The sequence below is a fragment of the Nothoprocta perdicaria genome, unplaced genomic scaffold, assembly GCF_003342845.1.
Source record: "Nothoprocta perdicaria isolate Ctin4 unplaced genomic scaffold, notPer1 scaffold_1, whole genome shotgun sequence".
NCBI lineage: Eukaryota > Metazoa > Chordata > Aves > Tinamiformes > Tinamidae > Nothoprocta > Nothoprocta perdicaria.
This window is the reverse complement of record NW_020454093.1, coordinates 3,104,915-3,119,279: the sequence shown is the minus strand read 5'-3', so window position 1 is coordinate 3,119,279 and position 14,365 is coordinate 3,104,915. Positions and strand designations below refer to the sequence as shown.

Sequence of the window (14,365 nt, the reverse complement as noted above, 5' to 3'; positions counted from 1 at the left end):
CTCCAAATGGGGAACAGATGCACACAGGACAGAAAAGGAGCTAGAGCTGACAACCTGAAGAGCAGGGCTAGAGACAGGACACTACTGGATGGGTGATGAGAATGACAGCCCAAATGTCCTACCCAATTTGTTCTGGGCAGTGCCTCCTGCAGCATTAGGGATATAGTTGATTTTCTCCAAGCTTAACTTAGCCTGAGAACATGAGAGCCTGCAATCTTCCCCTAAACTGTTCAGTTTCAAAGGGAAAGTCCACCCTGACAGGAAAAGAAGGTATAGAAAAGGCTAGGTGCCCTTTTCCACTGACCTCTGCAACCTGTAGGTGTATAATGCTTTCCTTCCATCTTCACTCTTCAGATAAAACATCTGTGTTGCTTTGCATTAGATCCAAGAACTGTTATTTAAAAAATCAGCAAATGTGAATCAAAGGTGACCAAAACCCAAGTGCCAGAAGCCAGATTCACACACTGAACATGTTCCAGCTCCAATGCTTATCCCAACTGCTCACAGCAATCACATGTTGATTGCATGGATGGCTGTCAGCAAGTGTCATGCTCCTTGCGGCACGGTTCTGCACAGACCTCAGTAAAGGAAGATCTCAAACCCAGGCTCTTTCCTACATAAGAATAAACAGCCTTGAGCCCTCAGACCCGTAGCCTTCTACTTACTCCTCCCTTCTTGCAAGTGTCTTCCAGTCTTTCCATCAGAATAGCTGAATACAAAATTCACCTACACTAGAGATGCCTTTTTTGTAATGAGCATCTCCTGTAGACGTGTAGACAAGCACTAGGGCTAATGATGAATGATAAAGATACGATATTATAAATCTGAGTCATTTTGTCATTGACTAATCTGTGCAATTTCTTTGACATTAGCCTGGAAATGAATACAGAACACCTGCTGTTATCCTTGGTGACAGCAGCAAGCTACCCTGCCTCTTCCTGTAAAAGCCGTTCTATGCGGACACCCCAATTCATGGAAACTCTCCAAACTCAAGGCAGGATGTAGAGGAAACAGCATCAATTTATACGAACTGGGTTCTGGACTGCTTTAAATGAGAAGGCCTATTAAAAGCCAGATCAAGTGTTTTTATTGTATTTACAGGAGAATGTGGATATATCCTACAACCTGGTCAAACCCTATACACGGAATCACATTACTGTAAACTATCCAGATTGACAAACCATGTAATTTACATTTATATCAAATACTAATTATTCCCTTGCAGGTATATTTCTAATTACAATGTGACTATGAAATTAATTTAAACTGTAAATTTCATGCTTCATTAGAAATTAGGGAACCAGTTTCTTAGCTTCTTTTGAAACTAGCATGACAACAACTACAGTCAGAATAATAAGAACATTTTCATTTTAAAAATACTGTGTTTGTGATACTCAAAGCATGATGCATTAACCCTGCAAAGAACTATTAGCAAAAGGTACCTTTCCTTTGAAAAGCAATTGCTTGCAAGTGCTGGTACTAAAGCCTTAATTCCTTGTTAATTAAAGGAGCAATTTTGTTCTTGAAGAATTATTTGCATAAATGATACTAGTAATGCAGAATCCTTGGAGACCAAGTGAGAGGTCTCCCAAGTGGGATGAAGATGGATGGTTTCAAAGTTTACAAAGCTGAGGCAAGAAACACATCTCCACCATCTCTGCCCAGTCCTGAGTCAGTGTAGCTCAATAGAGCCTGTGCTCTATAGGCAAGAACTGAAGCTTTGTCCCAAACCTTACAGGTCATCCGATTTATTGTCCCAGAGCTGGGATTCCACAGTGCTACTCAGATCTAGGTCTTATCTAAAGTCCGATTTATGACTGATTGGTGATTTTATTTTTTCCTTTTTAACAACACCACTCACCTAATGCGGGTTACGACAGCAAACTCATTAATATTAGTTCCACATAATTGCGGTCAGTATGCCCTGTCTCTGGAAACAACTGCAAAACACTTCCAACATAGGGCATAGAGATAATTTGCCTAAATACTCTCCTTGTCCAGTATCTCTTCACATCAAAAGAGTAGCTTGGATATGCAGTATGACTGTGGATGGAAAGTCCATTGCTGTTTGTCTCTTATCCTAATGAAAAGGTCCCTTGAGTTTATTTGCAAAAGCTTGAGAATTAAGGGTAAGAGTCAACAAAAATCTCTTCCTAGTTTGTGTTCCACAGAGGTCTGTGCAAACCCCAGTAACATTGAGAATTCACATGGCCTTACATGAAAGCAAACTGAGGTTTGAATTGGACCCGGTTCTTTCTGAAGCTTCGCCAATGACTTGGTTGTTGAGTCTACCCATATTCTGGCAGTCTGCACTGCCAGAAAGCTCACCACCAAAGGCTGATTTCGTTAAAAATCCAATTTTCCACGTTTCAGGGAAGACTTCAAGAGAAGGGCAGCCCCTCAAAAAGGAAGAAAGTGCTCATATGCACACTCCCGAGACTACAACTACTCTCTTCATAATTTATTTTTGGACTATAGTGCACATTTGAAGAGTAACTTGACATAAGATATATCCCATACATTAGCATGAAATGAGACCAGGCAAAAGACAGGCAAATGAATCTATTTAAACATCAGGAAAAAAGAAAAGTCTCTTTTTGAACGATTATTTTGTTGAGGAAATTTGTTTTGGATTTTAAGCAGAGGAGGAGGACAAGTTCTGGGAAGCCAGACAGCACATGTTTGTAACTTGTTCATTTTTCTTTCTGTCTTCCTTTTGAGGTTAACTTGAATTATAACGTCTCAGAAAATCAAGAGTGGAGGAAACTCCAAGAAACAAGAACAAGCTTGTTTTAGTGCTTAATGCTTCTTCTTCCAGATTACTCCACAGCTTTTTAATTAAGCTCAGTGCAGGCTCACATCCCAGGAAGATTTTACTTCCCCCATCTTCTGTAACTTTCAGCTATTCAGCAGTCTTCAAGATTCAGTTGACTACAGACTGTCCAAACAAATGAGAATGTTTTATTTGCTGAAGTAAACTAGAACCATCTCTTGTTTAGAGGTTGTTGCTGGCAGGACCCTGGCTGATAAGCCTCAGGTTAAGCCTCTTGTTTGCAAGGTGCGTAGAACTGCATGATGGTTTTGCAAAAGAAGAAAAAGCAACATAAAAGATCTCCGAGAACCACAGCGCAAAAGAGCAAGTATAACTGACACAGTCATTAAAAGACAGATGCAGTAATAGCCCCACAGTTTTCTCTATATTATGTTCCTCTGCAAATTTCAAATCATCCAGCCCTACAAATAAAAATGGATTTGAAAAAGCTTCTCTCTATAGCAAAGTGATCTTCCAGACATTCTGCTGCATAGACAGCCGGCGTCTTCGCACCCCTCCAAATGTCTAAGTGCTGCAGCACCTCTGCCCCACCTCACTCGCGGTGGTGTTTCTCATTTCACAGAAAAGTAACCGAGACACAACGGAGAGACAAGTGACGGAAGCAAGGTCTACAGTAAAACTGTAACAGAGAGGAACTAAAGAAAGGGCCTGCAGCTCCTGGACTGGAGATACGACAGCTAGATCGCCCACCTGTCCCACAGCAGGCATAAGGGAAACAGGGTTGAAACCTTCTAGGAAAAACTAATCACAAACACGAACACAAAAGATCTGCGCAACCTCTATCCCCGGACCCCCCCCCATAACCATCTCAATAGGCATTGTTTAATACACAACTTTCACTTTTATCCCTCAACAGCCATAATATTATTTCCTATAGTCCTAATGTCAAAACAGGCTTACTCAAGTCAAAACAGATTGAAATGCAAGTATTTTGCCCCTCAAAGACAAGCAAACAAACAAACAAAAACAAGAAAACAAAAAGGCAAGAGAAAAATCCAACCTAACTCTGCAGAGGTGCTATTGCTAAGCATTTTACAGACCTACCAAAGCCATGTAAAGGCATGTAAAAAAAAAGTTTTAAGTCTTACCAACCACGGCAAGGAAATCTAATTAAAAAAGAACAAAACAGCAACATTGAAAACAGATTTTCTGCAGATTACAGTTCAGCTGGTTTACACAGAGAGAAAGATCATTATGTTCTGTTCTTTAAAGTGATCTGTGGTTAAACTGCGATTTCTGGAGAACCATGAAAAATCAAAGGATGGACTCAACTAAAATGCTTTGTAGCTGCCTGGCCACCTACAGGGAGCTGCCAAAATATTGGCATCAAGGTTTCTGTGTGCGTGTTTTTCTTAGTGCAAGTGCAAAATGTGGCACATAGATTTTTCTCACTGCCAGCAGAGCAAACAGAATAGATGAGACAGACACAAAATCCACCACTAGGTTATTGGCACTGTAACTAGGACAAGCAAGGAAAATATTTTGAAAAATTATCAGCATCCTGCCTTCCTGAAGGTTAGAGAGAAAAAAGCTATATTTCCTTGGAAGAAAAAAGAGGGTTAGATTTTTCTTACTGGAAAAAAGAAACTTTTGCTGCTTTATAAATGGCCTTGTGAGCATCCTCTTTCCAAACCAGCTATGCAAAACAGGAAGGAATTATAACTTTAAAAACATATGCCCCACTAACACCATCACATGCCCAACAGTAACAGCATTCAGCTGTCACCTCCCAGTCACCCACCCAAAATGAGCAGGGCTGCTGACTCTGAGGATGACAATGCCTGGCAATAATACATATGTTTAATATTGAAAAAAAAACATCTTTGTTTTATTTTTTGTTGCTTTCCTTTTTGTTTGTTTCATTCTCTCTCCACAACTGGATATTATTTTCCTCCCTCAATCCTTCCAGTGTGTTTTGTTTTCTTTCACTGCAAAAAAATAGTCCTTTTTTTCTAAAACATGAAACAGATCTCTAAGAATTTTCAACACATATATATATGTGACATATGACATATTTATGACAGAGAGAGATAAGAAAGAGGACTGGTAGGTGTTACTAGCATCTACCTCAGGCGTCTCCACACACTCGTACTGTGCCCATCAGTTTACTCTTATTCCATCAGTTTTTGAATACAGCAGATCCTGCTCTCTATAGAAAATGTCCTGTGTAATTTGTAGGGCTTCAGAGCAGTTCCTGTGGTTGCCTGCCTCCAAACTCGGCTGTGACAGGGGCTCTCCAGCTAAGGGCAACACTCCTAAAATTTGAACTAGAAGACTCAAGTGGTGCTCGAGACAGCCAGGTGTCAACCAAAACTGAAGATAAGGAGCCAAGGAGATTGCATTCTTTGGGCATCCTACTGAGTGTTCCCAACACTGCCTGCAAAGATATTCCCAAAGAGTCCAGTCTCAAGGGTTGTCAGGTCAGGGAGAGAGCCAGAACTGTGCACGTGCTTCAAAGTGTGGGGTAGAGAATACCAAGAATAAGGGAGGTCTTTCTGTTGTCCTAATTAGACTGATTTTTGGTAGTGTTTTCTAAAAGCTAGAACCATATGGGAAAGAAAGGAGAAGTAGGAGAATTTATATCCATTCAAAGACACCCATTCAAAAGCACTAATATTCTTCCTCTTAGAAGTGCTCTTTGATTTACGCATCCAACTTCCTAGTGAGATTCCAAAGTCTGCTCATTTCTATTCATTCTTCTTCACTCATCCCGCCCCTTAGCTGTTCTCCCTCTTCCTCTCCACCACTAACAACCATTTCCATTTCTCTCCTTATCCCCCACTGTGTGCTCTTCCTGCCAAAAATCTTGCCATTTAACAACAATGCCAAGCAAACAATTTTTTTAAAAGTTTAAAGCAATCCAGGATAATAAAACCATGACATTTAGCAGTATGGTTATTTGGATCAGGTTAGAACATATACTGAGTTTTACATGCAACTGAACTATTAAAACCAGCCAAAGTCAGCTGGTAAGCTATTCACCAAATGCACTTCCATCCTTCTAAGGCCTTTCCCACTTGCACCTTTTAGACCACATCCGACAGCCCAACCATTCCCCAGCCTGCACATTAACCCATTCTGATCCCACACACAGGGATGCTCAAAGGCCCTCCAGGCTCTGCTGAGGTCACTGGCAACATCCCATCAGATGTGTCTGTATTAGGAGCATTCCAGGCAAGGTCAGTGCTCGAGGGATGGGTGAGGAAAGCCCAGGGTGCAGCAGGCAGCAAGTCCATGCTCCCATGCTCACACTAAGGGGTAAGCATGTTTTCAGTTACAGAGACTTAGAGCTAAAACAAGCAGAACTGACTTCACCATAATTTCTCCACAGTCACGCTAACCTTTTAACCATACTACACTGTAATTAATTTAATGAAGAGAGAAAGGGTGGATTAGTGCATTTTTCAGATAGAAGGTAAAGCAGGTAATCTTCCTTAGTTACAATGTAAGCTAAGCCTATGCTCAGGACAAAACCTATTCACATATATCTATATCTGTATATATATACGCTCACACCTGTACATGTGTATTTTGACATATATGCTTATGTACATACACCAATATAGAATCACAGAATCACAGAATGCTTAAGGTTGGAAGGGACCTCAGAGGTCATCTAGTCCAACCCCTCTGCTCACACGGGGAATATAGGTACTTACAATTTCATACATACACATGTATGCACGTATTAAAAAAAGAAAAAAGCCTAAGAAAATTGATCTAAATCAATTTCTAAGTACTAAAACTTGATCTGCATTGTATGTTAATACACATGTTATTTCACCTAAAATTCCTTTTGAGTCTACATTCTTCCTTTGAGAACCTGCATTCTGCCCCTCCTAACTCGGGGTATGAAGCAGAGACGAAGCCGCACGCGTGCTCCTGCGGAGGACCAGGGATCTGCCTGCAGCTGCCCACTCAAGCATCAAGGAGCAGCCCGAGCTGGTTTGAAGCCAGGAGAGCCTGGCTCCTCTTCCAGCTGTCACAAGCTGCAATGTGTAAATGATGCCTTAGAAGGAAAAGGCATTTCAGAGGTAAGAAACAGAAATATCATCTATAATTTCAGGGTGGAGAACTTCACTTCTTAAACTGCTTTATGTTCCCTCCAGCTGGTGTAACCAGAGCCAAGACTAGAGTATGAGACTTCAGACTAGCAAACCATAATCTCTCCCCAATGGCTGCACACCCTCCTACACTGAGATGTAGTCCAATAATTTGCTTTTTTTCTTAACAAAACACATTTGATCATATGGGCCCTAATTCTCATATACATGTACTGTATTTCTGTGTAAGATGAGGACTGCTTCTCCGTGCTATGCACAAAACATTCAAATCAGAATAACCTTACTGCTACCAGAATATTACTATTAGAGTAACTCCTCCTAGTAGGATAACAATCTGTTTTTGCTACTACTTCTGATTCCCTTTTGTAGACCCTCCTATTCCTTAAATGGAAGGATAAAATAAGTTTGCATGTGGCCTGTCTGAATGCCACCATCCCAGCTCCTCTAGTTTAAAGATGGTATTGGACCTTATAACTTAGTTTGAGGAGTTAAAGTCCTACATCAGTTAATACACTGGACTCACAACCTACCTACTCCATAGGTGTATCAAAAGAGGTTCATCTTGGACATAATTGTAACTGGCATGATCTTTTGCCAAGCTATGATGTAAAATCAATGACTTCCACTTTTTTTTTTTTCATCTCCTAAAGAAACTGCCTTGTGTATATTAGGCATTACAGTAGAGATGAATAGCTTTTTGGAAGTCAAAATGATTAATGATTTCTTACCTACACCCGACAGCACATGATCTTCGTTCTCCTTAGAAGGAACCACAGACTCTCTGAAAGGCTAGGAAAAGGCAAGTTGAGTTAGCTCTTTAAAGACAAATGACAAAACATGAGCCATTTTAATAAACACAATAGATAGCACCCCTTCCAGCCTCTACAAAAGACACAAATATGAATCATAACATTTACACTACAGGCTCAAACTCTAATCATACTCAATGAAGAGAAGTCCAACCTAAACTATATCCCACTTGCCTTGCAAAGTTCAGCCCTCAGTTAAGTTCTTGCCATACAAGTTTAGCTGTGATGTGACCAGTTAACACAGTGCTTTGGACAAAATAAAGCAATGAAATTTTAAGAGAGCTTTTTTTCTATTACCCGAGTTGTCCACCTGTAGAAATACCACATATCAGTTTGTTCTTTTAAGGATAGAAGTATGGCCTTTATTGCCTCCTTAACACAGAGACAGTCAACATGGTACTTAGAACTCCAGCAGGATTTATGAGCTGTCACATTTTTTTTTCAACAAAGACTCCAAAAAGCATATAGAAACACACATGCTGCTGTAATAAAATTTGAGATGACACAGACTGTAACATCTGAATTTCAAAGAATTAATCTTACGCACAGCTGCCAATCAAAAAAAAATCCTAAGAGGTTATTCTTTCATAACAAGCGGCAATACAATAAAATTCTTCAAAATCCAAATGCTGCTAAAAATTGATAGGCATATCTTATGGAGAAGATACTACCTTACCAGATTTGCCTGCTGTTTCTCTCAGCCTAAATCACTATTTTGGCTTCATACCAGCTGAGCTAATAACAAAGCTCCTTTTTTAAAGCTTGATAAAAATATGACTAAGACACTGATTTTCTGATTACACAACCAGATAAATAGAAATAAATAGCAAAATATAAAAATAGGAAACAAATACAGCTGACTAACCACAGTGGGATTTTTCACAAATATTGTTCCTCTCAAAAAGTTGTTATGTAACTCCATGTCAAAGAGTATCTGAAAGATAACAGGAACTGCCTACATTTTACATACAGCATTTTTCCCAGTCAGTCCCCAAGCAGTTTTGACAGGCCTGCATCTGAGAAATGAACCAGGTATGGAGTCACAATTACCCAAAAGATCCCGGTCAAGGACCAACTTGTTGTCATCCTTAAGATAAGGCTGCACATACAGGAGATGGGGTTTGCTCCTGACATGCTTGAAGCTGAGCTCTGCACTCCCTGAGAGAACTAAGGATCACCACAAATGCAGGAGCTTTCCGGGCCAAAAGTAGATTCCTTTTTGACCTAGTTTTCCGGCCCACAACCACGTAACAGGTTCCTTCAAATAATAACCTACACACGTAACTATTCCCGCAGGATAGGAAGGGGCAGGAAACGTCACTTGGCAGGCATTTGTTGCCTTATTTATTTGTTAGCCCTAGGAGGTGCTCAGCTGGCCTAGCAGAGGTTGCCGTCTCAAAACTTAAGCTACTTGTATTAGGAGAAATCTGTACCTTCACATCATCCTGGGACAATTCATCAGATGCCAAGTTCGCAGGACCTGTAAAAGCAAAGAGCCCTTTAAACAATAAACAAACTCAGTTTGTGCCGCCGATCCCTCTGCTTTTCCAACTGGGAGGGGGAAGCAGTGCGCAAACAAACATGCGGCCAGGGCAGAACAATGGCCCTTTGCAGCCCCTGCACGGCCCCAGAGCGGCATTCCCGTGGGCACGGCGCACGCGGGATGCACAACAAGGGCTATGGAACTGTCATGGGCCAGTTATGAACAGGCTATTGAAATTAAAGGCACAGGCTAGGAAAAATGGGAGCCGTGAGCTAGCTTCTGATTAACCCCAAAGTGACACAAAGACCCCGAGTTCTGAATCTATGCCCCCCAAAAGCTGCATTGGGCACTTTTTTCCTGAAAAGTTTCTGTACTTTTTTTAATTTAGACCTTGGATTTTCACAGAAATTTCACATTAAAAAAAAAATACACACACACACACATATAGATATATATCACACTTTTATGGCTTACTCTCCAGACCATAGGAAAGGTCAGAATATACATAAAAACACAACCACATTTGGCAGGTTTATCCCAAACCCAGCCTCCGGCACTACTGTGGAGCAGCAAAGGGGAGTAATCCAGTTACTGGAATGAAAATGAACACCAGTGTCCCAGGGCTCCAGGGGCCTTATTATTTAGTAAATATAGTTTAAATCATAATTATTATGTAACCACAGTCATGCTGGTAAATATGATTCTTTTTATACTGAATATTTGAGTTCAAGGTCTGTTCTCAGGTACAGAGATGCCTCTCCTTGCTTGGCTGATTCAGCAGCTGCTAGCATGCCTTTGGGGAACTGCCTGCAGGAACAGCAGCTCTTTGAGGGCCTCTTTGCACAAAGTCTAATAAAATGCTTTAACAACACGTCTTTGGAGGAATAATTCAAAGACAACTGTCTATCCCCTAAATCACACAAGCTCCAGCAATCGTGATAACCAGCAGTACCTCTGGGCGCTGGCTGGAGCTAGGACTGCAAAGGACTAGGTCTATGCTAATCAATATCTGAACATCTGGTTCATTTTTAATTAATTCACCTTCCTTAATTAACATTCCACCACAAGCTACCACTCCAGCACTCGCTGTTGCACTTGAGGTGGGTTATGTGAGGGCAAGTGGCAGGTCCAGGCTACCAGGCACCTCTGTGCATGGGCTCCTCTCTGCCTACCACGCCACTGAGATAACCAAGAGACACACAGACACACAGGTCTCCTGGTGCCAGGAGACACACAGGTCTCATAGAGGCAAAGTAACGGGGAGAATAATGCCTACCTGTAAAACTGGGGCCTCTAGGATGGCAGCAAAGGGGCTTGCAGGGTCCAACAGCCTTCAAGCCCAAAAGGTGCCCTGGACTGGCAGAAAGTCTACAAGTCAAGCTGGTTTTTTGGGTTTTTTTGTTTGTTTTAAAAAAAACATAGTAAGCACAATCCCAAAGGCCAAATTTTACTTAAATTACTTAGACTCATCACTGCTGCCATCAGATAAATCACGCCAGGCACCACTCTTCAGTAAGAAGGAAGAGCCGACTTCTGTGACTGTTGCCCAAGAAAGGGACCTTAAGAACCTCAGGGGGAGATTTCTGACCGCTCACTTCAAGGAAATGAATTTCCAGGTTCCTCTTTCTGTGGTATTGACATGTAGCTGGCAATATTGCTACTCAGGTTAACAGCTCTTAAAAGCTGTTTTGTCTATAACAGTTATTCTACAGAAGCAAAAGGCTTATAGCTCCAGATAACTGTATTCAGCCAAATTACAGGCATGGAATTCCAAGGTCAGAAAACAGAAAAGGGCAGAAACTACTAAACTAACCAAACTCTATTTCACCTTTGTTCTGTATCCTTAGTGGATACAGCATCGTTCTGTGTATTTGAATTATAATTAAGTTGCCAGGGAGACCCACTGCTAAGCTGGGTCACCTTACACCGACCCGCTGCTCCCGTGCGATCGCCTTTCCCAACACGGGACACTGCTATAGCAACCTGGGGCAGGTAATATCTCGGAGCTTCGGGGAGCAGTGCACTTTAAAGGTCTGTTGGCCTTGACTTCAGGCCACCCAGAAGTAAGTATTACTTACTAGATCAGCAGCTGTTTGAAAATTTAAGAGGGATGCACTTATGACACTAATGCACCAAATTAATGCCCTGAGCTTAGGAGCTAATTTGTAAAGGATTTTCATTGAATACACCTGAGAACACGATCCAGAAGTACTCTGTTAATCATTTCATATGATTCCTGCTTGTAGCAACAGCAATTTAAACTAAAGCTACTCAATGTTTGTTGATGACAGCTTAAGACAGACCAATGGTCATCTGTGATATTAATGATTTATCAATATCTGGTTTTGGTGGTGGTGAGTAAAAAAGGCAATATAAACGTTCAGTAGACATGGAAGCAATACAGACACCAAAGGCAATATGAAAACATGGGAAGATCAAAAAAATTTACTGCTTCTCAATGTAAAAACAATAGTTGAGGGTTCCTCATGATCACAGATAGATAAAAGAATGAATATCTGCAAGTTCAATTATTGCAACTTCCTTATTCAAATCTTGGATCCTGTCAAAATGTTGCATACTCTTCCTGCCATCGACTTGAAGTAAGACTGCTTTTTTCTTTATATCAGGCACACCAGAATTCAGAATGAGACAAGATAAGCTAAAACTGCAAATCCTGCAGGATCAATATCTTTGGTATTCATTATTTACTTGCCCCAAGTCAGTCCAAATTAAAAATGCCTAAGGCAAAGCACGACACTAATTATCACCTACAAACTTCAATATGTGTGGCAGTAGCTCAGGCTACTGCTACTCATAGCTACCAGTCCATACATAGTATTCCCAGCCCATACCATTCCATCAGTGAAGAACCACATGAAGATGACGTTGGCCAGACTAAAACACTCAGAGGAATATCCAGAACCAACCTGTACACATTATGTCAATCAGATACCTTGTACACTTAAAATAATGGGTTCATAGTTTGCAAATTCTAATAGCTCTTCATCATCTCTCTGTAAATTTACATTCTGTTGGCATTAGACTTGCTGCCTGTACACTGCTAGAGAATTTCTAACACTAAACACAATCACTGTTTCCCCAGTGTTATCACTCATTTAAGTTTACTAGCTGATGTCACTTGGAATTGTAGTCCAATATTTTTTTTCTCAGTCTGGTCTTGATCTTATAAAAAGACTTATATAGGTGCCTACAGTTGTGTTGATTTCAGTAGAATTGCTTCCAACACAGAAAGTTTACAGGATTTAAGCCTTCTCACAGAATTAATCATTCTCATCTAGTCACTTCATCCAAATATACAACACTAGCCATATAAACAAATGCCAAACTGATTTTAAAAAAAAAAAATTCCTGACAATCATATGGAAATCATAGAGTCATAATGGTTGAAAAACACCTTCAAGATCAAGTCCCACCGCAAACGCATCACCACCATGCCTGCTAAACTATCTCCCCAAGTGCCTCATCTACATGGGACAGGGACTCCACCACTTCCCTGGGCCACCAGTTCAATGCTTCACTCTTTCCCGGTCTGCCAGGAGACTGCTGCAGTTCTCCGTTCCCTGGTCCTGCCAGCAGTGAGGCTGGGTATTTGCTTCCAAGAGACACACACATACACACTCTGTAGTGACATGGTAATCCACCAAAATAATCAACTTAGAAAGGACACAGTACTTTTATAGGCACCACAGAGCACATCCAAGCACCACACTTTTGATGCTCAGGGGTTTCTCTTTTTGTGATTTTCTTTTCAACTTGAAGAGATTCTTGCTCTACAGCTGTAAGGCTGTATCTTCGTAGAGAAAAATCATGACAGTCCCATCAGAAAGCCCAGTCCCACAATCCTTATAAACTACTCACCAAAATATTCAATGTCTAGTTGAAATATCCAGGAATTTCACCACAATTAAGTAGGCTGGGCTAGATCCCAAACCTATTCACACAAGACTTTATTCTATTTAATCTGCTCTTATCTTTAGTAAGTTGATTTAGTTGGTTGTACTGAAATTTGCTGGCTGGAGTGTTAGTTCAACTAAACACTGCCCTCTCCTGGAACTTACTGACATTTTTCCGATTCCTACAATAAAATTTGAACTTTTTTTTCCAATCACTGTAAATTCCATAATGTTTTGCGAGCAATTCAGATTTGACATTGGAAAATTGATGCCCTGTAGGGAGCTTCATGATTTACACAACTCTTACAGTGCTTGACATGAGTATTCCACTGTCAGGTCTCTAATGTCATATGAACTATGTGATCTCCCTGAATAAATAAATAAATGGTTTAAGAATTTGTGCCAACTTTCCAGAGCTTTTAAAGACTGTAACATTATGGAATAAAAAACTGTACCTTCTACAGAGCTTGTTGTACTGCAGGGCATTTTTGGACCTTCCACTGTCTCAATTCGGTTTGAATTAATACTCTATAAAAAAATCAAAACAACAGTAATTGTATTGGATACTCATGACATTTAATTTCATTTTTGAGTTATCACATAAAGATTAGCACACAAATATGAGTAATATTAAAAGGACTAAAAGGGATTCCTCAGAGTATCAGTTTCTCCTAAGAGGAAAAAACAGTATTTCCAAGTATAGACAGAAATTATCCTCTGCTTACGATACATAAGGTCGTCTTAATAATCAGAATTAGTACTTGTACTGTTTAGCACTGTTTATAACTTTCTCCTCTATGAAAAAACAAACACGGGAGTTACGAAGAACAGGTCTGTTCAAAACTCTTCTAGTTAACCTTGAAAGCATCCCTCCAAAGTCAGCATGTTTTAGGGAAAAGGAAACAGAAAGGAGCCTCCGCGAGGCCTCGGTCCTGACACGGTGGTGGAGGCCGCCTGGAAGGCAGGAGCGTGGCCACCACAGCACCCGCTCCCGGGCTGGGCTGGCCCCGCCATCTCCTGCTCTGCTGCCTCTCCACATTCAATTCCCATTACAACAGAATGGGAAGGGCAAATCCTGGTCCTTATAATAGCAATTACCCTCAAAATATATAAGAAAACAAGGCAGGAAAGAGAATGCCTCCTGTTATTCTTTTACTTTTTTCCTTCTACAGTTAGGTTTCTTGTTTATCTAACAAAGCAGCATACAGAGAAGAGTTAATATGAGTATGAAAGTACAAGGCCGGGAAAAAGTGGTCTGAATT

The 14,365-nt window shown here is 40.7% G+C and overlaps 1 protein-coding gene across 2 annotated transcripts in view; it reads right to left on the bottom strand.

The window, feature by feature from the left end:
* ARHGEF28 (Rho guanine nucleotide exchange factor 28) overlaps nucleotides 1-14,365 on the bottom strand; it is a 119,271-nt gene that overhangs the window by 60,980 nt on the left and 43,926 nt on the right. For both annotated transcript variants that reach the window (XM_026036331.1, XM_026036323.1), the window contains exons 7-9: nucleotides 13,559-13,631; nucleotides 9,140-9,186; nucleotides 7,626-7,686 (exon numbers count right to left, since the gene is read on the bottom strand). In XM_026036331.1, the coding sequence (XP_025892116.1) occupies nucleotides 7,626-7,686; nucleotides 9,140-9,186; nucleotides 13,559-13,631 (181 nt within the window). The remainder of the gene's footprint in view (nucleotides 1-7,625; nucleotides 7,687-9,139; nucleotides 9,187-13,558; nucleotides 13,632-14,365) is intronic.